Source organism: Peromyscus eremicus, chromosome 17, assembly GCF_949786415.1.
Source record: "Peromyscus eremicus chromosome 17, PerEre_H2_v1, whole genome shotgun sequence".
Lineage (NCBI taxonomy): Eukaryota > Metazoa > Chordata > Mammalia > Rodentia > Cricetidae > Peromyscus > Peromyscus eremicus.
The window spans coordinates 37,015,328-37,037,856 of NC_081433.1; the positions used below are offsets into that span (position 1 = coordinate 37,015,328).

The 22,529-nt window shown below is 43.3% G+C and overlaps 1 protein-coding gene across 1 annotated transcript; it reads left to right on the top strand.

Moving 5' to 3' along the window:
• Nucleotides 1-460: 460 nt before the first annotated feature.
• Nucleotides 461-22,052, top strand: Casp3 (caspase 3). The gene is made up of 7 exons (XM_059244383.1): nucleotides 461-539; nucleotides 12,058-12,125; nucleotides 12,212-12,336; nucleotides 15,753-15,881; nucleotides 17,237-17,412; nucleotides 17,615-17,735; nucleotides 21,292-22,052. The coding sequence occupies exons 2-7, from the start codon at nucleotides 12,073-12,075 to the stop codon at nucleotides 21,519-21,521; spliced, it is 834 nt and encodes a 277-aa protein (XP_059100366.1). The 5' UTR covers nucleotides 461-539; nucleotides 12,058-12,072; the 3' UTR covers nucleotides 21,522-22,052.
• The last annotated feature ends 477 nt before the right edge of the window (nucleotides 22,053-22,529 follow it).

Here is a 22,529-nt window from a genome sequence, read left to right on the forward strand (position 1 = left end):
GAGGAAACAAGAGATTCCGAGGGAGGGGTGCGGCCCTAGTTTCTCCTGGTCGGAGCTCTCACCGGGAGCAGGGTCGCCCTGAACGCCCATCTTTGCGCCCCCTGGAATCGGGCGCGGCCTAAAGACGTCTTTAAATTTACCTCAGGTAATGCACGTCGGCCGGCCGGAGGCCTCAGCCCGCCTGTGGAAGCTGCAGATGGCGGGAACCGAGCTTCAAACCCCCGCGCGGGGCGGGGCCAGTGGGGGCGGGGCCGTGGGGCGGGGCAGTGGGGAGGAGTCATGGAGGGCGGGGCCTGCGGAAGCCCCGGCTGCGGCTGCCCAGCTCCAGGGGGCGGAGCACCGACTCCGGCTGAGAAAACAAGTCTGGCCCGGCGCGCACGAGGTGGGGGTTTGGGGGAGGGGCCGGGGCGGGGCGTGGGAGGGGCCGGGGCGGGGCGTATCGTGGGCGGGGCTAGGCAGCGGGGGTAGCTGCGGTTGCGGTGCAGGAGCTGGTGAGATCGAAGCCGGGTGTCCTGCGTCGTGGATCTTGGAGCGGCTCGGTAAGTGCTGGGGGCCGTCACCCCTTCCCGGGCCTGCACCGCCGCCGGGAGCCGGCGTCCTCAGCCTGCCCGTTGTACAGCTGCTTCGAGGAGGTGGGGGAAACGGGCGATCTGGGTGGAGGATCCTTTGTGTTGCCTCCTGGCTTGCTTAGGCATGCACCAAAGGCAGAGAAGCTGGAAACCCCGCAGGGGGGCGCGATCCCGAGCTGGGAGCCCAGACCCAGGAGGCCGAGCCAGTGTCCCTGAGCCCGGGTGAACCGAGGCTGGACTCAGACCCCCGAGCCTGGCGCACGCGCCGCGCCGAGGAGCAAAAGGCGGAGCCCCGGATCGGTAGATCGCCCAGAGCACAGAGCTTCTAGGGCGGGAACTGGGCAGGAAGGGGGTGAGCCCGGAGGCGGGTGAGCTTAGAGGCCGGGTGGCGGGAGATGGCGGGAGGTGGCGGGCTCCTAGAGCCCTAGGCCGAGGCGTGGACCCGGGAGCAAAGGATGGATAAGGGAAATTCTGCCCTGGGGCCTCGAGACCAACCTGATGCTGACCTTGAGGCTAGCTCTAAAAGACCTAGCCTACTGCACGAGTGTTTAGTCTCTACCTCTGGTTTTCTCGAGTTCACTGTGTGATTTTGGTTCTTGCAGAGAGCTGATTTTAAGCATTGCTTCCCAACTCTGCGTCTCGTCCCGAAGCCTTTCGTGAACACCCCAGCTCATTCCTTTGTTGGTCAGTCACTGTAGGAGCTGCGTTGACATCCCTTGGATCATGCTCAGTTATTGTCACTTATTTAGTGATCTACTCTGAAGCCCGGCTTGAGCAGCTGGGTCTTTGCCCCCTTCTCAGTTGAGTCACCCAGGAAACGTCCTTTTCAGGCACCTCTCAGGGACCCCACTCCTTCCGCTGTTAGGCTGTTAGTCGCGGAGCCCTGGCCCTTCTGCTGATAGTCTTTTCCCAATACATTTGCTTATGAATAGGAACTCCTCCTTAGGTTTCTGTTCTTAGTAAACAATTCAAGGGTAAACCTTCCCGTTTCTTCCTTTGCATCAGGAATTTCCTGAAAGCAGATGTGTCATATCCTCTACTTTTGCTTGCTTCCCAACAAAACTGTGAGCAAACACCACTGTTTAGCATGGTGCCGCTCCTAACTGGTGTTTTACACAAGAGAATGCTCATCCATTTGTTTGATTCCAGCAAAAACGATTCACTGAAATGTGGAGTCTGGTAACACTATGAGTGTGCAGAACAGCAGAAGGAGATCTTGCTAAGCTGGGGGTTTGGCCAGCCACTGGGAAGTCACTTTCAAATGTGTTCTGGTGGCCATGGCAAGAGCTTGAATCATCCTCTCCCACAACCCAGTGTTTAAGCTTTGGCTTAGATTTGCTGTCAAGCAGAGTAAGGCTATTGGAAAGTAAGGCTGTTTTAGTGAGTGGACAGTTTATTGAAATGTAGCAATGGACCTGCTTGTTACAGAGTAACAAGTGAAATACTGCACCTAATTAGATCAGATTGCTTTTGTCATTCTGAAGGTCTTGCCTCCTGCCGTCTTAAGAACCCTGTGTCTTTATCTGATATAAGCAATTACTGTGCCACTCTGTTTCCCTTTCGGACCTAACAACACATCCACTTCATCACGCCCTTTCTAAAGTTACAACACAGTCCTTATTTTCTTCTAAGACCTTGCGTTAGTTCTGGTCTTAGAGTTAGATAATACTTTAAGTTCTACACCAGTGATGGGGCTTTTAAAGAAAGATGTGAAAATTCTTATACCCTTAAGTACTGTTATATATTCATTTAACAAATTAAAAAAAAAAAAAGCATTGAAGAGGAAACTTTCCTCTCTGTGTCTGACCATCCGAAGCCAGGTCCCAAGGCGCTTACCAGCTCATTCATAAATCAGGCATAATCTATACAATCCACAGAGTTGCTGTAAAGATTAGATGAAATAATGTATGTACAATGTTTTGTTAAGTGTGAGGTTCTACATAATAGTTTTTGTTTGGGCCTTTTTGTCCTTACCTTCAATGTTCCCTGTAGAGCTTCTTCATTCTGCTAAAAGTACAATAAAATTATCTAACGAGAACTGAACATGGGCTAGCATCTACCCTGCTGACGTTTTTAAATACCAGTGAACATGGATAAAAGCTCTGTAAAAGGGGCTGCCTCTTCTACTTCAGACACTCAAGGTTCATTGTAGCTTTTGCATATAGTTGATAGTCAGTAAATTATAGTTATCTGTAATTTATACAGACACTTATAAATGACATTCAGGACCTTCCAGTCTGTATTTTATTTCAACAAGAATGCTTTCAAGCTGGGTGGTGGCAGCACACACCTTTAATCCCAGCACTCAAGCAGAGGCAGGCGGATCTCTGTGAGTTCGAGGCCAGCCTGGGCTACAGAGTGAGTTCCAGGAAAGGCGCCAAAGCTACACAGAGAAACCCTGTCTCAGGGAAAAAAAAAAAAAAAAAGAGCATATGGGATCTTAAGGTCTGCAAGGGTTTTTGCTGTTTTCTTTTGTCCCTCCAAAAACTGTGGTCTGAGGGTTTCACTTGGGAGTGGATGAGACAGACCCTTTGCAGATAGTAAGTGCCGCATTCCTTTGGCACAAGGTCAGGTAGGTTCAGCATACCAGTCTGCTTCCCTTGTGTGGCCTATACCGGAAACAAGAAAACAAGATCATGTATTTGTCCCTAAGTACAACTGAACTGTTCTCCGTATTTTCTTCCCCTTCCCAGCTTGTGTCTTTGCACTTTCATTCTATTCTAAACATTAAAAGATTGGCTTTATCAGGCTCAATGGCATCAGTCAGTTCACTGTGTCCCCAAAGGAGCTGAGACCAGGTGGGACAGATTTGAAAAACAAAACAAAAAGCCACTGGTGCACTACAGACGAAATCTTTTCTTAACCAGACTATTGTGAAATGAGTGCTCTTTCTGTTTCGTTGACTTAATATGAAAGTCCCAGTGCTTGTGAGGCTGTGTCCTCACTGAAAGGCAGTCAATACAATCCCGACCTTTCTCAAATTGTTCTGCACAGATACAGGTGGGCTTCCCGGAAGCCACACTGCTACGGTGGCTTCCCCTTTCTATTGACAGGAAGGTAAGTAGACCTATAGAAAACATTCTGATGACTTTCATTGAATGACTGAATGCTTAACTAGATATTTTACATTTATAAATAAATTACCCAGTGGCATGAGAAACATCGTAATCATTATCCCTATTTTCTTCATTGCAATAAGTGCACTATGACCTCCTGCATTTGTGGACTTTACCCACCCACAGGTAGGATTTCAGAGACTAGACATTGAATCTGTATTGAAATGTACAGACTTTTTAATCATCCACTGATCAACACTGCATAAAGATTTTATGTTGTACTAGGTATCATTAGTAATGAGTAGTAGGGATGCTTAGCTTATCTGTAAAAAAAAAATGCACCATTTTATACAAAGGATTTGGACTTGGATTTGCTGTTTGAGGCAGGTTCTAGAACCAGTCATCCAGGAGTGCTGAGGAACAAAGATATATTTGATTTCAGTTTTTAACTAGTTTCTGTCATGTCGTATATGTTTTAAATCTCAATTAAAGCACTTGGGCTTATGGGTTTTTGTTCCCTTGAAATTAACTGAAGTTCTGTCACCCCTATATGGTGTTGAGCGGTCCAGAGATTATACAGTTGAGTTTGCTACCTGGAGCTGGAGCTGTGACTCTGTCACTTAAAAAGTGATTGACTTTCTAAGTTCCATTTAACTCAGATCTAAAGTGGAACCATTATGCGTCAGTGTTATTGGGAAGCCCAGTTGAAAATACTTGCGCACTGCCCGGTCTAGCGTGTGTGAACTAGAAGTAAGAGGAATGCTTTACTTGTTAAGTCTTTACTCCTAATTTTGAACATTCGTATCAGAAATGAGGAGTGTTGATTCTGGTGTGTCATTATGAGATTTAGAAAACAGAGACCAGATATGATGCCTGGGTTCATGAGGTCTTCGTAGGTCAGCCACTGGAACAGCCCAATGATAGGGGACAAATTTCTTCGATGAAGAACACCCCAAACTGAGTCTGGGGAGGTGGTTCAGAATGTGAAGTGCTTGTTATGCAGTCATGGGTACCCGAGTTCAGATCCCTAGCACCCACGTGAAAACTGAAGATGGTGAACTCTGGCTGTAATCCTACCAAAGATAGCCAGAGCCCAGGACCCACTGCCTTAGTCTAGCCAAAATAGAGAGCTCCAGGTTCAGTGAGAGAGTTTTGTCTCAAAAAAAAAATAAGGTGGTAGGCAATAGAGGAAAATACCAAAAGTCTGCCTCTGGCCTCCCTGTGCTCAGGTGTAGGCAAGCACACCCTCACACTCATGCATATAACACACACATCTACCTCTAAAAGTGGTTTGTACTGATGTAACATCTCATTCCAAATCCCTACCGTAAGCAATCTTTCATCTACCTATTTTGTAATGGGTATTTATTTGTCTTGTTTCAAGTTGTTATTGATACGTTATACCTCACTGTCTAGTTTTTGATTTTAGAAATAACTTCTGTTCCTCTGCCTTAATTCCAAAGATTACTTGTTTTCTCCACGGTTGCAAGGGGAAACTGTCAAACACCCGTGTAATAGAAACAAGTTCCAAAGTCTTGCTTCTTTAAGGCAAGCACAGCTTGGGGTATTTAAATCTCTGTTTCAGATTAGTGACAGCAAACACATGCCATCATTTCCAAACTTTTGAACAGATGGTTGGTGTTGCTTCAGTGATCAGGGGATCTGGGAACTAGAGAAGTCAATCGAAGACCTAAATTCCAGAATGTCATGAGGCCAAAGGCATTGACCTATAGCTTCTTGGAGACCGTTAAATGTTTTCTGAACTTTTCCAATCATTTGATCTAAACTAATCAGGGATCTTTAGCAAGTAAGAAACAGTCATGGTGAGTTGGCTGCTGAGCCAGAATGGATTGTTGTGAAACACTGTTTCTGTTCCCTACTTTAATAACCTAAGCTCCTGCTATCATCAGGGACCGTCTATACATCCCTGAAGAGATATTTTTTTTTAATCCTTCAAAGATGAGATCACCATCCCTAGAATAATTTGTATCCAGCTGGGTATTAGCTAATGGAGATGAGGTAATGCTAAGCTCCTTCCCAAGAGTGTAGATTTGGTACCTCACGTGGAAGAAGCAGATGATGACAAATAGTGTGAATGTGCACATGCCTCATGCTAGAAGGATTTTGATTTTGTATGAGAAATGTAGCAGTATATCAAGATGAGCTGATAACAGAGACAGTCTACAGTGTTCAAGTGCTAAGATTGAAAAACACTATATATTATGGTATTGAGAAATTCTTATCAAATAGGAAGATAATATTTTAACATCTGTTCTAAAAGATTTTTTTCTTTCATCCACTAACTACTTTAGTAAAATAAATTCAGTTGTTTTATGGCTAATGCCAAGTGTTTATAGTTCTCTACATTAAGACTCATCTGTCTGAGTTTTTTCTAATTTTCCATAATAGGGTATATGAATAGGAAATGACTACTTAAAAGTCACCTAATATTTAGTTAAACTCTAACATCGGGGGGGGGGGGGCAGCAAGATGGCTCATCAAGTAAGGTTCTGTGGTGATATATTGCTTGTAATCGAAGAAATAAAAGCTTTCCTGAAGATCAGAGGACAGAGCCAGCCACAGAGTTAGCCATAGTGGTCAGGCAGTGGTGGCACACACCTTTAATCCCAGCAGTAGGAAGGTTGAAACAGGAAGTGATATGGCTGAGCAGAGAAAGGAATGTAAGGCAGGAGGAGACAGCAACTCTCTCACTCAGGCTGAGGAGTTGGTGAGGTGAGAGGTGGTGGCTGTGGCTTGCTCTGCTTCTCTGACCTGTCAGCTTTCACCCTGATATCTGGCTCCAGGTTTTTATTAAAAGTCTATTTAGGATCCGTGCAACAAGATTTTTTTCCTACCAAGCCTAACTACCTGAGTTTGATCCCCAGCATCCACATGGTGTACACAAGAGAACCAGAAACAGCTCCCGAGGTTTGTTGGCCTCTGACCTTTTATACTCCCATGCCCCAAAACACACACTAAATTAATTTTTAAATGCCGCTGAAGTCTTACCTTGGCCGGGGCCAGGAAGCAAATGTTACAAAGTTCTGGAAGCTGGTTACTGTGAAGCTTGTATTTGGGTGTGCCAGTCAGAAGGGGGAATAGTTTTATCCCACAGTTGGCATGAGACAAAAGGTTATTAAAACTCAGTTTTCCAGTCTGAGTGACTGTACTATTTGTAGTTCTTGGAAAGAGACCTTTAGGACCGTGATAGTTGGTGGGAACCAGTGAACACTTAGGGTTCTCAAGCTTACACTGAATTCTGTAGGGGGCAAGCTCACGCACAGGACTAATTTGAGGCAGACCATGGGAACACTGGCAGAAACTCAAATTCAGAAGTTGTCTAATCTTAGTTTCTAATAAAAGCAAAAGGGGTTTGCTTTCATGTTTAGAGTAATTAAGAGGTACCCCATATCTGTCTGGTCCACACAGACTCCTCATTATTAACATTCCCCCACCAGAGTAGTACATTTGTTAGAACTGATGAGCCTGGTTGACATCATTGTCCCTAAAGTCTTACGGGTCACAGTAAGGTTCACTCCTGGCACTGTCTGCTTTCAACTTGGGTAAGCGTATGACAACAACTTGTATCCACTTCTGTAGCACAGCAGGGACAGGTTTCGCTGTCTTCAAACACCCTCCGTGATCTCCTCCTCCCCCATAACCCTGTGCAGCCATGATCTGCTTAGGCTCGCCACGTTTTCATCTTTTCCACAAGGTTGTACAGTGGAAACGGCCCGGTCGGCCTTTTCTTTTTTTTCGAGACAGGGTTTCTCTGTGTAGCTTTGCGCCTTTCCTGGAACTCACTTTGTAGACCAGGCTGGCCTCGAACTCACAGAGATCCGCCTGGCTCTGCCTCCCAAGTGCTGGGATTAAAGGCGTACACCACCACCGCCCGGCCTGGTCAGCCTTTTCAAAGCTGCTGCTTTGACTTAGCGATGATGTGTTACAGTCCACCCTGTCTTCCTGGTGCGCGACGTGAGCATCTTTTCTCATGCTTCTTTGACATTGCTCTATCCCTGTTGAGTCCCCCTGTGTTGTTTTTTCTTTCTTTCTTTTTGTTTTTTGAGTTTTTTTTTTAACTACACATTTCCAATTGGTTGACCACTGGAAAGATTATGTTCTCCTGGGCCCAAATGTGTATTAAACCATTCGATTATCTGTCTTCTGTCTAGACTTCTTAGTGGTGCTGTACTATTCTCTAGTTAATCAAATGAACTGCCCCTTGTTTCTCAACCACACATTGCTGAGTATTTTAGCTTGTGGTCTGCCCACTTCGAAGAGGCATAACTAGAGGCAAGTTGATCTTTGTGATATTTCTAGTCTTGGAAATTTGAGAAATTCTTAGTACCTAACACATTTGTTGTCCATAAGAAACCAGAAGACCCAAACCTGGTAAAAAGGCAAAGAGGAGTGACTGTTTTCTCAGTAGGAGAGCATGCTTATTTTTTCACTCTTTTGGTTTTATGAGATTGTGCAGCCCGGCTTGGAGCTTGCTAGGTGAATCAGACTAACCTCAAACTCAGCCGTCCTCCAGCCTTGGACTCCAGAGTTTTGAGCTTATACATGTGTGCCACTGGGCCCCACCATTTTTTTCTTTGCTCTTGAAATAGGGTTGGGGATTGAAACTGCCTAGCATAATCCTGGTGACACGGCCTGCTATGGTTGACCTTATTTTATAAAGTAACATTTGATACTGTTTTCTAACATTGAAATGTGTTAAGAAAAGGTTAGAAGATATCAAAGAGTATTACAAAGTAAGTAAGTTGTCAGACAGAAGCTGCTAATAAATATGGTAAAATGTAAACAGAGACCATGCTGGGTTTCTTTAATTTATTTTCACTTAGCCTTATAATGCTGGCATTTGTGTTGTTGATAAGGACTTCAAGAAAACTGTAAAGGGAGTTAGCCACAGTAACTTGTATGGGTTTACTAGAACAGTTACTTCTCTGTACTTACACTCAGGGATTTATTTCTGTTTGTCTTTTGGTTTTTTTTTTTTTTTTTTTTTGAGACAGGGTTTCTCTGTGAAGCTCTGGCTGTCCTGGAACTATCTGTAGACTAGGCTGGCCTTGAACTCACAGAGATCCACCTGCCTCTGCCTTCCGAGTGCTGGCACTAAAGGTGTGTGCCACCACCGCCCTGCTGACACGCTCAGTTTTTATGACTAATGCATAGTCTTTTCTTTCCTTACTTCCTCCATCCCCCAGGGCATTTGTAGATACTCTTAGTAGAGTCAATTTACTACATCAGACTTCAGTTTTTATGAGCAAATGGGGAGAAACCCCCAAAATACCCTCAGGAGGTCTTACCAGTTTATGTCCCACCCAGTATGTATGAAAATGCCTCTTCCACACACTTGCCAGCTTTGTGTCTGATCCCGTTTTGGTATTACGTGGTAAAATGTAGAGGTACGTCCACAAGAAACTAAAGACATTTGGAGTTTCTTGACTCACATTTTATCTTCTAAATATAAAGGGAGTGGGTGCCATCCTGTGAGAAGTACCAAGTCCTTCTCTTATCGCCTTCCCTGGCCTCTCTGGATACCTTGTACTGGCGCTGTGACTCAGTGATAGAGAACTGACTTGTGCCTGAGGCCCTAGGTCAATCTCCAGCACCTGCCAAACAGATCAATACACTATTTTGCTTTCATTTTCTTTCCTGTGGATGTGCTTGCCCTGTTCTTCCCTGAGGTAAATTTCATGTGTATGCTGGACATCCCATCACATCCCTTCAGAAACCCCAGTGTTTCTCTGCTCTTGTATTATTAATTTCCCGTTTCCCACTATGCCATTCTCACTGACCTAGGAAATATGGCTTAACCAAGAGGCATCCTCTGTCCCCCCTCCCATCCGGCTACTGTTCATTTCTCTCCTGTTCACAGCCAAGCAGGAAAGAACTTTTTGCTACTGACCCAGGAAGAGTTGCTTATACGGTTGCTTTTCTTATCTCAGGACAACCATTGGTTCCTTTAAAGTACAATTTTCAAAAAGTTAAATCTTGGCCGCTCAAACAGAAAATAAGCCCATGTCCAGAATTTTATTCACCTGCTAGCTAATGAGTGGAACCAATAAGATGTTAAGTCCAGTTCAAAAAACTGGAAGAACAAGCAAATGTAAAGAGCTGGCTGGGACGAGAGCATTTTACTGGTGGTTATGAAACTAGTTACTTTCTATAAGGCAATAACTATAATTTAGAAGGACTGGTCTTTCTATCAAGTATAAATACATTGTGTCAATACAAGACAAATTTATGTTTTGCTATGGAAAGAATCACTATGGAGCTGCTACTTTTTATGGCTTAATTTCCTACGAAGTTGGAAACTGGCCCTAGCCAGTAGTGAGTTATGCAAAAGACTATTAGATTCCCTGGGGAATCCAATAATCTAGGGAGTCCTCTGGGTAACACCCAACATCCCACTGAAATAGTATCTAGTCATTTATTTGGCTTGGATTTGTTTGTCCTAACAGTCCCCAATGTGGCCATGACATGTTCCGTAAAGCCAGTGGCCATCTACCCTCATTGAAATAGGCCTTCTGGCAAGGTTGGAAAAGGTGAGCGTCCCCGAAAGGCTTCTGTGAGTGCTGGCACACCACATCCACCCAGTTCACTTTGCTCTCGGCTCTTCTGCTGACTCCACTTCCTCTAATCAACTTCAAAATCACAGGATGCCCAGACTTAACTGTCTGGATCTATCAACTGTTCGGCTCCAGTTCGGGCCTCCGTCATCTCCCTGGACTATTCCAGAAGGCGTCTCCCTGGCCCCTGTGCTTTAGCAGGCAGAGTGTGCAGTCTTCTTTGGCTTTAGCTATTGCAATGTTCTCGCCTCGTTATTGGTCCTAAGACCTTGTGTGATCTTGCCCTTCCTATCTCCCTGCCCCAGCACTAGTCCAACTGGTCTTACTGTACCTTGAGTAGAGCAAATTGTTCCCAGGCCTTGGGTCTAGCTGATGTTTACCACCCCCGGGGCGGGGGCAGCCTCCCTCTGTATCATTACGATCTCTATAAATGCCACCTCAGAGATGACTCCCTGACCACCCAGCTAAAGTAGCCTATACTCCCAGTTCTTTCTCCTTTTTCATTTTTCTCATGGCCCCGAGAGTAGCTGAAACCTTAGTTTCTATATCAATTCTTTCTTTCTAGAATTCAAGTTTCTTTTCTTTTCAAAAAAATTTATTTATTTAATATGTATAGTGTTCTGCCTGCATGTATCCCTGCAGGCCAGAAAAGGGCACCAGATCTCATTACAGATTGTTGTGAGCCACCATGTGGTTGCTGGAAATTGAACTCAGGACCTCTGGAAGAGCAGCCAGTGCTCTTAACTGCTGGGCCATCTCTCCAGCCCGAATTCAAGTTTCTTGAAGGTAGACCTGGCACAAAGTGTATGCTTTCTAAATATTTGCCTGCTGAATAAAAGCATGGTACATCCCACTTGTGCTCACGTCCTCCTGTGGTTTTCTAGAAAGCCTACCAGAATAAAAAATTGTAGAAAGCAAAGGAATGCAAACCACTGGCTTTTGAAGACGAACGAAGCACTGTCCTCTTCTGTGGTTAAACTAAAGGGGTCACTTCCTCTTCTCTGTATTCTTTCTCCATTGTTCCCAAAGGCACCCCAAGCTGCAGGGCAGGGCAGGGCAGATAGTAGGATCTTAGCTTTGGGGACTTCCGTGAAGCTGTCCTGGTAGTTCTGATTTTAGCATAGGACTGAGGTTCAAAGTTGTGTTTTGATTGAAATATTTGACCTAGATATTGGCCTTCTAGAGTCTGAAGATTCATTCAGGATTTTTAGCACTTGTTTATGTTTTATTTCTGTTTGTCTGTCTTCTTCATTTGGGGAGGTATACATACTCCCATGGCAGTGTCTTTCCTTCTAAAGAACTCTAGAGGACAAAGAGCTGGCTTTCTTAGTATAGCAGATGAGGAGAGGTGCACACGTCTTGTATTTGTGGACATAGTCACTTAGTATTAGAAGTCAAGTTTCTGAGTGGGAGACTCTAGAGGTTTGGAATTCCCTGGTGCCCTCACCATTGTGACATCGTGTTATGTGACCTTAATATGTGATTAGTGTTTGGGTTTTGTTTTAGTTGTATTGAGCTAGAAGCCGAGTTCCAGTAAATAACTTCATTGGGTGACCAAGGAAAGAAGGTGTTATCTGTTTTATAGGCAGGGGCACACAAAAGGGGGGAAAGAAAAAAAGAAAGACTGAGCTACTACCCACTCTGTTCTTGATATATAATTCACAGTTAAGGAAGAGCAAGCAAGGATAAAGGGCGTACACTGTGGTGCCATTGCAAAGGATCATGGTCCACACATCTGCCAATAGCAATGGAGACAAAACAAGAACTCCAGGAGAAATAAGCATAGCATTGCTAATATACTGCTCTGGCTCTAGAATGATTTGCTATGGGTAACATCTCTTTTTTTCTATATTCTAGTTAAGAAAAGTGACCATGGAGAACAACGAAACCTCAGTGGATTCCAAATCCATTAATAATTTTGAAGTGTGAGTATTTCTTTCTTTTTATTTGTTGTTAAGGCACATTCTCCACTTACCCCAGGCTAACTGACTGTCGCTTGATTTCCATGCAGAAAGACCATCCATGGAAGCAAATCAATGGACTCGGGAATATATCTGGATAATAGTTATAAAATGGATTACCCTGAAATGGGGGTGTGTGTAATAATTAATAATAAGAACTTTCATAAAAGCACTGGTACGTATCTAACATAATTTTTTTTAAACATTTCAAATATTTATGCCATTTATACTGGATATAATATGAAAAGCAATATCAGTGTGTTATGAGTCAGTAAACTGATACAGGGGGGAAAAAACCCACAAAAGTGGAGATGCGCTGGAACCTTACAGGTCCCACATGCAATATGAGCTCTTCGTCCATATTCAGAATCTCTGCCTCTCCTGTGACTGAACAGTTGGATTCTGCTGCTACCCAACAAAGCCAATACCTTGAGAGGCTGAGTGATGTGTGGGAGCCCACAGAGGTTTCCTAGTGAGATCTGAGCTTGCTTTACCCAGCAGGGCTGCATAAGAGGATGGATTGACTGTGTGCATGGTTACTGGGTGTTTGGAAGGGTCTGCACTTGGCTGTGCTAGGGGGAGGTGTTTTGCCCCACCCCTTGGCATTCCTTTAAAAAGCCCTTTAGAAAAGACAGAAGGGGCCAGTGGATTAGGATCCAGGCCCTCCCGTGGCTATCCTGTGTTTCTATCTGTCTCTCTCTCTCCCCTACTGTATCTATCTAAATCTCTTATCCCTCACTCCTCAAGAGTACCCTGGGAAAAAAAGATGAGCCCCACACAGTGATGGGAGAAGAAAAGGTTTCATAAGCAACAAGCCAGCAGGGATGAAGATGAATGACTGGCACCTGAGGTCCTCTGCCCTGGGGCAGCTGAGAAAGTGTCTCTAGCATCCTTTGCAGGGGCCCTTAACTCAGCCTCGGGCAAGTGGGCATGACCCTAAGGTCATTCCTTAGTCAGTTCTAGGATACAAATTCAGGCCTCTTATCTCAGGCTTGAGGTTGCTGAGTTATCCCCACCCTGTGCCACATTTCTCATTTGCAAGTCTGTGTGCCTGGCTTCAGGCACAGTCTGCTTCTGTGTTTAAACTATTATTTAATTGAGGGCTTTATCCCAGCCTGAGAATGCATGCAGAGGAAAAGGAATGGTGTTTTATACCAATCCTGTGAGTAGTTGTTAAGATATAACTCAGGTTGTGCCATAGATCTCCCACCCTCCAATGGAAGGCTGCACATCCAAGAGTATGTGGGCAGCAGAAAGTGGACTTGATGGTATTTCTTTTGTTTTGGTGTTTTGAGACAAGAGTTTCTCTGTGTAGTTTTAGTGCCTGTCCTGGAACTCATGCTGTAGACCAGGCTGGCCTCGAGCTCACAGAGATCCGTCTATCTCTGCCTCCCGAGTGCTGGGATTAGGATAATTCCTTTTTTTTTTTTTTTTTTTTTTTTCTTTTGGTTTTTTGAGACAGGGTTTCTCTGTGTAGCTTTGTGCCTTTCCTGGATCTCGCTCTGTAGGCCAGGCTGGCCTCGAACTCACAGAGATCCGCCTGTCTCTGCCTCCCGAGTGCTGGGATTAAAGGCGTACACTTCCACCGCCTAGCCATTGATGGGTTTTTTTTAAAAAGAGGACACAAAGTTGGGTGGGAAGGGAGGGGTCATGGTCCTAGAAGGAGTTGGGGGCACAGGGGTGAATATGACGAAAATATAGTGTATGAAATTCTCAAAGAACTAATTGAGAAAACGGGAAAAAATAAAATTAAAGAGGAAGAAAAGGAGGAGAGGAAAAGGACAAGAAAATGGGGGTCGGTAGAGTGCTTGAGACATAGTTCTATCCCCAGTTCCACATAAACCCTGGGTCATGGTACATTCCTGTAATCCCATCACTGTCACTTGGGAGGAAGAAGTAGAAAGATGCCAGCCTGGGTTAATGGGACCCTGTCTCAGAGCAAACAAAAACCAACAAAACCAAACCTTACCTCAGCATCTTTATTTCTAGCAGTTAGTGCCCAGTCCGTGCGGCTGAGCTATACTGATGATCTGTAGTCCTCATTGGTACCTCCTTGATCTGTAGTCCTCATTGGTAGCTCTTTGATGATCTACAGTCCTCATTAGTAACTCCTTGATGGTCTGTAGTCCTCATTGGTACCTCCTTGATGGTCTGTAGTCCTCATTAGTACCTCCTTGATGATCTGTAGTTCTCATTAGTACCTCCTTGATCATCTGTAGTTCTCATTAGTACCTCCTTGGTACCTTGTTGATCTGTAGTCCTCATTGGTAGCTCTTTGATCTGTAGTCCTCATTAGTACCTCCTTGATGGTCTGTAGTCTTCATTGGTACCTCCTTGATGATATGTAGTCCTCATTGGTACCCTCCTTGATGCCAGTAAGAGGTTCTCCTTCCCTTCTTCCCTCAGTCCTCTTCCGGTACCATGTGGATGGATACCAGGGATCAAATTCAAGTTATCAGGCTTGGCAGCGTGTGTCCCTGAGCCAGCTGAAAGGTCCCCAGCTTTATCAGTTGAACAAGTTTGCTTCCTTCTTTTAAAACCAAGCATCTCTCCTGCTAACCATGCATGTATGAAGGGCAGGTATTTAGCTCATTTGTGTTCTGCATCTCTCACATGAACAAACGAAGCTAGCAATAAGCATCTTGTGATGGTTGGAATGACCGAATATTACCCACGGAGCAGAATACCTGATTAGCAATACTAAGCCGATAATATTTGTGGATTTTTCCCCAAAAAAAGATGTGCAAGAGAGCTGGGCAGTGGTAGCACACACCTTTAATCCCAGCACTCGGGAGGCAGAGCCAGGCAGAGCTCTGTGAGTTCAAGGCCAGCCTGGTCCATAGAGCAAGATCCTGGATAGGCACCAAAACTACACAGAGAAATCCTGTCTTGAAAAACCAAAAAAGAAAGAAAAAAAAAAAAGATTTGCAAGTAATACTGTCTTAAAATTGATTGAACCTAGAATCAAATATAGTGTCTGTGAGGTAAATCATATAAACAAAACTAAGATCACATACTTTTTTTCTATCTTTCTACAGTTTATTGAATGGATATTATCATGTTACATGAAGTGAATTAGTGATTTTTAAAAAGATCAGTGACCAATTTCTTCATGGTCTTAGAAAATATTCATCATGAACTAAGCTTAGTGGCCTGTGCCAATAACTCCAGCACTGGGGAGGATTATTATGAGCTCAAGACCAGGTTGGGCTACAGCATGAGACTTTGCCAATGAATGAATGAATGAATGAATGAGTGAATCAGGTGATGACATAGTGCTTCATCATATAAACAAATCACAACTTATCAGGCAAACCTCTATTGCTGGGCATCTGAAGTCCCCTCTTGTTTTTGCTGTTGAAGCTGCTGTGCAGGATGTCCCCGCCACGGCAGCTTGCAGCAGCTAATACAATGAAGTGTCTTGTGTACTAACGGATTACAGACTCTGTGGCCATCATCAAAATAAGTAGAGTTTTCTTAACATTTAAAAGGAAGAGTTCATTGGTTGTGTGAATTGCTGAATAGCTCATTTGATCTCAAAGCAGTTATTCTTTTACATCACAATCAAGAGAAGTTCTTTTCTGTCCCAAGGAATGACCCCTCGGTCTGGTACCGATGTCGATGCGGCCAAACTCAGAGAGACGTTCATGGGCCTGAAATATGAAGTCCGGAATAAGAATGATCTTACTCGTGAAGAAATTGTGGAATTGATGGATAAGGGTAAGAAGGAACTAACTAAAAGAGTTAAAAGAAGCATCTAACAACTGGACAAAGGACAGAGATGAAGTGTCTGCCGAACTCAGCCAGAAATGGCACATCCATACCTCAACCCTACACACACACACACACACACACACACACACACACACATACACACACACACACACACACACACACACACACACACACACACACACACACACGGCTCGGGGACCTTGGCAGAAGATGGGGCAGAAAGAGTTTAAGAGCCAGAGTCTGGGGAGGACCAGAGGGAGACATGACAGGAAGTCTACACTCAGGAACTCAGAGCAGTTGGGGTTGCCCACTCAGGGTCAAGATAGTCAGCATTCTAGCTTGAAAGGGAGAGGGACTCACGAGGCTCCACCTCTAGGCTGGGGCGCTCTTGACAGTTGATGGCCGCTGGAGGAGGGTAGCCCATTTTCTTTAAGGGTGTAGTCCCTGGTAGGTTGACCATGCTCCAGTAGCGTGTGGCCAGCACAAATTGGACCCTGTGATACTTAACAAAATAAAACATAAAGTTGGGAAGTTGGGAGGAAGGATCCAGGAAAAGTTGGGTGTGTATGTATGGGGATAAATATGATCAAATCACCTGTATAGAGTTCTCAAAGAATTAATAAAAAAAATACATTAAAGAAGAGTGAGCCGGGTGGTGGTGGTGGCGGTGGCGGCGGCGGCGGCGGCGGCGGCGGCGGCGCACGCCTTTAATCCCAGCACTCGGGAGGCAGAGCCAGGCGGATCTCTGTGAGTTCGAGGCCAGCCTGGACTACCAAGTGAGCCCCAGGAAAGGCGCAAAGCGACATAGAGAAACCCTGTCTCGAAAAACCAAAAAAAAAAAAGAAGAAGAAGAATGACTTTCACTGGGCAATTTTACTTTATGGTCTAGCTATAATTAGACCTATATGATTAGAGGCATAAAAGTATGCCTCTGCCTCCCAAGTTCTGGGATTAAAGGTATGTGCCACCATACCCAGCTACTTATTTATATATTTTAGAAAAAGTTTAAAAGAATTTTTTTTTTCAGTCATGTAACCCCCTGAAATGATTCCAAACATGCTCTGCCTCTGTTAGATTTAGATAATCTTAAAATTCTATTCTCGATCCCTTCCTCTTTTGGGCATGGTGTAAATCAGTAACCCCAGAAGTCAAGAAACTAAGGCAGGAGGGAAGATCGTGAATTCAAAGCCGTCTTGGTCCAATTAGAAAACTGGGTACAAATCAAACAATGGCAGATTCTTTGTTATATTCTCATACAGTGTCCTAACATTTCAAATGAAACTTGCAAAGTGTGTCTGTGTCTTTGTTTTGTCTCACGTTATTTCTAAACGCCTTCCCAGTTTCTAAAGAGGACCACAGCAAACGGAGCAGTTTTGTTTGTGTGATTCTAAGCCACGGCGATGAAGGAGTCATTTATGGAACAAATGGGCCCATCGACCTGAAAAAGCTAACTAGTTACTTCAGAGGCGACTACTGCCGAAGCCTGACTGGAAAGCCCAAACTCTTCATCATCCAGGTAGTGCGCGGAGCAGCTCGATGCCCGCTTGAAAAGAGATTAACTTACTTATCAGTATTTACCTTTTGTTCTGGGGCTCCAGGACTGCTATAGCTGTATTTATTTAAACTGCCACTTAGAAAATAATGGAGAACATTTCAATGTTGCTCTTATATCAGGAAGACTTACAAATTTCTACAAAAGTTTGTTTTCTACCACACAGGCCTGCCGGGGTACGGAGCTGGACTGTGGCATTGAGACAGACAGCGGAACTGACGACGACATGGCATGCCACAAGATACCCGTGGAAGCCGACTTCCTGTATGCTTACTCCACGGCACCTGGTAAGAATGCTTCAAAGGAATGTTCTGTGTGGACTGTAGATGAATGACATTATGGCTAACTTTAGAGTTGAGCAATAAGGACTGTGTTTTAAAGGCTACTAAGATTTTTATATGACCTCACAAAGATTTTTACACCCTTAAAATAACTAACATGTTGTCTTATTTTTCTGTCGCCATGACAGAACACGATGGCCAAGGCAACTTACAAAAGAAAATGCTAAGTTGGAGCCCATCGTTACAGAGGGTTAGAGTCCATAACTATCATGGAGAGAAAGGGGAGGTGGGGCATGGCAGTCGATAAGCAGGTGTGGTGCACATCTGTCAGCATATATATAGCACAAAGCAGAGAGAACTAACTGGGAATGGCATGGATTTCTGAAAACTCAAAGCCCACGTGACATACCTCCTCCATCAAGGCCCCACCCCCCAATCCTCCCCAAATAGTTCCACTGACTAGGGACCAAGTATTCAAACATGAGCCTTTGGGGGCCATTCTCATTCAAACCACCACACACACACACACACACACACACACACACACAGAGGGAGAGAGAGAGAGAGAGAGAGAGAGAGAGAGAGAGAGAGAGAGAGAGATTGAGAGAAGGTATTAAGTGTGTGGGTGTGGACCTATATGTAATATGTATGTGTCATCGTAGAGGAGAAAACTGACTCCCACAAATTGTCTTCTGAGTTCCATGTGCACTATGGCACATGCACAACCGTACACACAAGTAAGTAAACAAATAAATCTATTAAAACAAATAAACAAAATATACTCAATCTTGTTTCTTTTATCCACTGGGTATCTTAAATTATTCTGTCTGTCTTTTCCCTTTGGGCTTTTCCCATTCTGTTACTTCTGTAAATCTTACTCTTACTCTATGGCTGGGTAGCTGGCCCCTGAAGTCCTCCTTTCTCTCTGGCTCCTCTTATTCTCTTGCTCCAGATTTCTCCTTCTATACATTCTCTCTGCCTGCCAGCCCCGCCTATCTTTTCTCCCGCCTCTCTATTGGCCATTCATTTCTTTATTAGACCATCAAGTGTTCTAGACAGGCATAAGTAACACAGCTTCACAGAGTTAAACAAATGCAACATAAACAAAAGTAGCATACCTTAAAATAAAAATAAAAGTGAAAGGGTTATAACGTAAACATAGTAAGACTATATACAATAACAATTATCAAGTAAGGATTACATTCACAATATTCTGTCCATTTGTGGTAGCATATTCAGAATAATGCATTGTCTGTCCTATCTAGTGACTCCAAAATTTTACACCTAATTTGCTTTCTATCATAACTAAGGAAAACTGCAACTGTAACTAGTCTTCAACTCCATCAAAGACCCAGAAGGATGTAATGTTATCTAACAACAGAGACATTTGGCTGCCTGAACAGTCACCCAAAGTTCCTCTGCAACGTTGGGGCATCCATCTTCAGCCTACAGGCCTAGAGTATCTGGAAGACTTTTCTATGAAGCAGGAATTTTAGACTGTCCTGCTTTGTTTTGGCAGAGTTTGTCAGTCACTTTCCTCTGTGTCCTGCATAATATCTGGCAGACTCTTCTGTGAAGCAGGAATTTTGAAGGACTGTCCTGCCTTGTTTTGGCAAAGTTCAGCCGTCTTTTTCCTATGTATCCTGCATGCTCAGTCTACACAGCACATTGTCAGCAATCAAAGGCAAGAACAGTTTCTTTGACCAGTGCCTAATCTTGCCACAATAAAAGCAAACTCCTTAAGGAATTTCTTCAATGCCCATCATCTTCTCTGAAGTAAATTGGTGCTGCCAGGAGCAGATGTGTATCATTGTCATGAAAAGCTCTAAGTTAACAAAACATTTCATTTAAATGCCATATTCTATAAGGTCTTTGAAAGGTTTGAAGACCGTCTATCTATCTAAAATATATCTAGAAATATACCTAATATATCTACAATTTTGTTATAAATTACTAACCACTAACCTATATTTCCTGATTATCCTATATAGTTTATAATAACAGCTTTCAAAACTGGAATTTTACCTTACATTTTTAAATGCATAGGTACAATACCTTAAACAAGAATATAAACATAAATACAATATTTATGTTGTAACAAAAATAACCTTAAATTTTTATCAATATAAAAAAATCCTTTAAACGAGAGTAGAAACATATATATAGTGTAAAAAAATAAACTTTAAATTTGCATCACTATTCTATATTCCCCTAAATGATAACAAACATCCATAACCCATCAAATAACCAAAGACCACCCACACCCCCTAATTCTTGGAAATGTGGGCATAGTTTTTTCTAAACTGCTTCCTGCTGTCTGTGGACGAAGTATCTTTAGGGTCCCAGAGAGAAAATTTCAGATAATGGCCAAGTCCTGGGAAGACCAGCAGTCACCTTTGCTGATAAATATCACCTGTCAAGATTCAGGAGGTCTCGCCTGATCCAACCTCATCCAACCTGATCCATATTAACCCTGAAAGAATCCACAATCCACAGCCTCTCATCTCCTGTGGAAACAAAACTCTTCAAGCATTTTTTGATTTCTATTTGACAAATATATTTTTTGACTTTTTTAAAAGTTAAGGCATTCCTAAAGTGTATAGGATGATTTATTTCAACAGTCCTTCTTTCAATTCCAAGGGGTCCTTTGCTTTTCAACAATCAAAAAATTCAAAATCAACACAATAACATACAGGATCCAGACCTTCCGTGTATTTCCCATCTTATGTGTTTATTTTCTTTTACTCTTTAAATACTTTATTTTATAAACCTTTTTTTTATGACTATACCCTTTTCCTTTTCTTTTTCTTTTTCTTTTTTTTTCCGGAGCTGAGGACTGAGCCCAGGGCCTTGAGCTTGCTAGGCAGGTGCTCTACCACTGAGCTAAATCCCCAACCCCCTTATCCCTTTTCTTAAGCCTACACACATTTGTTAAATACACTGTAACCTGTTTAGAAATTTTTCTGTCTGGACCTCTTTAACTGAGTATCTCTAGTCTTTTTTGGACCATACTTGCAAACTTTAGACTCCTAGGGTACACCTGGATCCTCCACATGCGGCTTTTGCCTGGCTTGGCCTGCTTCTCCGGTCGTGAAAGCCAAGCGTGCAACTCGCAGGCTGTTGGTCGGGGTTTGTCTGACCAGGATCTGCATTCAGCCTTCCTAGAGCTCTAGAATGCCAATGCTTGCACTGTGGTGGGAATTTTTACTTAGTTTTTTGTTCCTACTTAATGTACTAGCTGCTCAAGGGCTTAGTGACTGGCAGAAACTGTCCGGATGAAACTCTTAAGAAGCCGCATCTTTTCATTCGTTCATTTGTTTGTCTTTGATTCGGCTTTCTTAAGCCCTGCATGGAAATAAGGGCCCACGTTGGAATGCCAGAATGTTGTCATTTGTTTTCTGGCTCTTCACAGAGCTAAACAAACACAATACAAACAAAAGCAACACACCTTAAAATAATATTCTACAACATTTTTATTGTGATCATGTAAACATGTATAAGATCTGCTAAAATGATGGCATGAAGTAATGGCGGCTGTGGTGCTTTGTGTTTTGCCTTGTAGGTTACTACTCCTGGAGAAATTCAAAGGACGGGTCCTGGTTCATCCAGTCACTTTGTGCCATGCTGAAACTGTATGCCCACAAGCTTGAGTTTATGCACATTCTTACTCGCGTTAACCGGAAGGTAGCAACAGAATTCGAGTCCTTCTCCCTTGACGCTACTTTCCATGCGAAGAAGCAGATTCCGTGTATTGTGTCTATGCTCACAAAAGAACTGTACTTTTACCACTAAGAAAACGATTGGGGGTTTATTTCTCTTTGTTTTGTTTTGAATGCCAAATGGGGAAACAGTTTCAGGCATTTCAATCAAATCTGATGTTCCAGATGGTACTTTGAACCGTACCACTGCCCTAGCAATGCAACCACAGTGCAGCTACCTCAAGTTCAACATCAGGTAGTTGAAGTGGAAGTGAATTAGGAACAAATAAATGTCAATGATGGTACTATCATAATAGAGGAAATTACAAATTTACCCTTTTTTATAATTAGCAAGATTTGCTGATACTATGAATTTTAAAGTAATTATGAAATTAAACATGATTTTATACTCCCTATACACACTAAGAATGTCATTCTAGTTTTTGTTAAACTATAGAAATAATGGTGTCAAATGATATGTCTTGGAACTTGAATCCGTGGGCAGGGTCAAAGGCTTGAACCTTTATTTTGGAAGTGATGTATGGAAATGAAGCATTGGACTACCAGTAGCATTCATTATAGCTGCTGGTTTTGTGATGTGTCTTGAGCATGTACTTGTTATTTAAAAAAAAAAAAAAATCATGTTTTATTGTTGAAAAAAATCGAGTATTTATGTGAGAGGAAAACGTGAGTGAATTTGGTTGACTCTTTGAAGGCTATCATACATCAGTAGTGGACATGATGGCAAGGTGCTAAGTCTACCAGCATTTGTTTCTTACTTCTTATACAAATCAGGTTAGTTTTACAGACCAGCAAAATATCTAGAGGACGGTTATGGAACAGCCTCCAATTGTTGATTATTAGAATGAAATAAAGAAATTCTGCAGGAACGTATTAAAATACCAGCTATAAAACAGAATCTAAGGTGAGGAGGAATGAATCTACTGTAATTGGAGAAATATGGTTTTAGCCAGAGCAGAGACATGGCAGAGCCAGCCAGCCACAGACACAGCTTTAGAAAGGAATACCAGCTGGGCTCACTCTTGAGTACTCATTTGTGTGGATAATGTCCCCAAGGTCCAAGTCGCCACAGTGAGAAAGT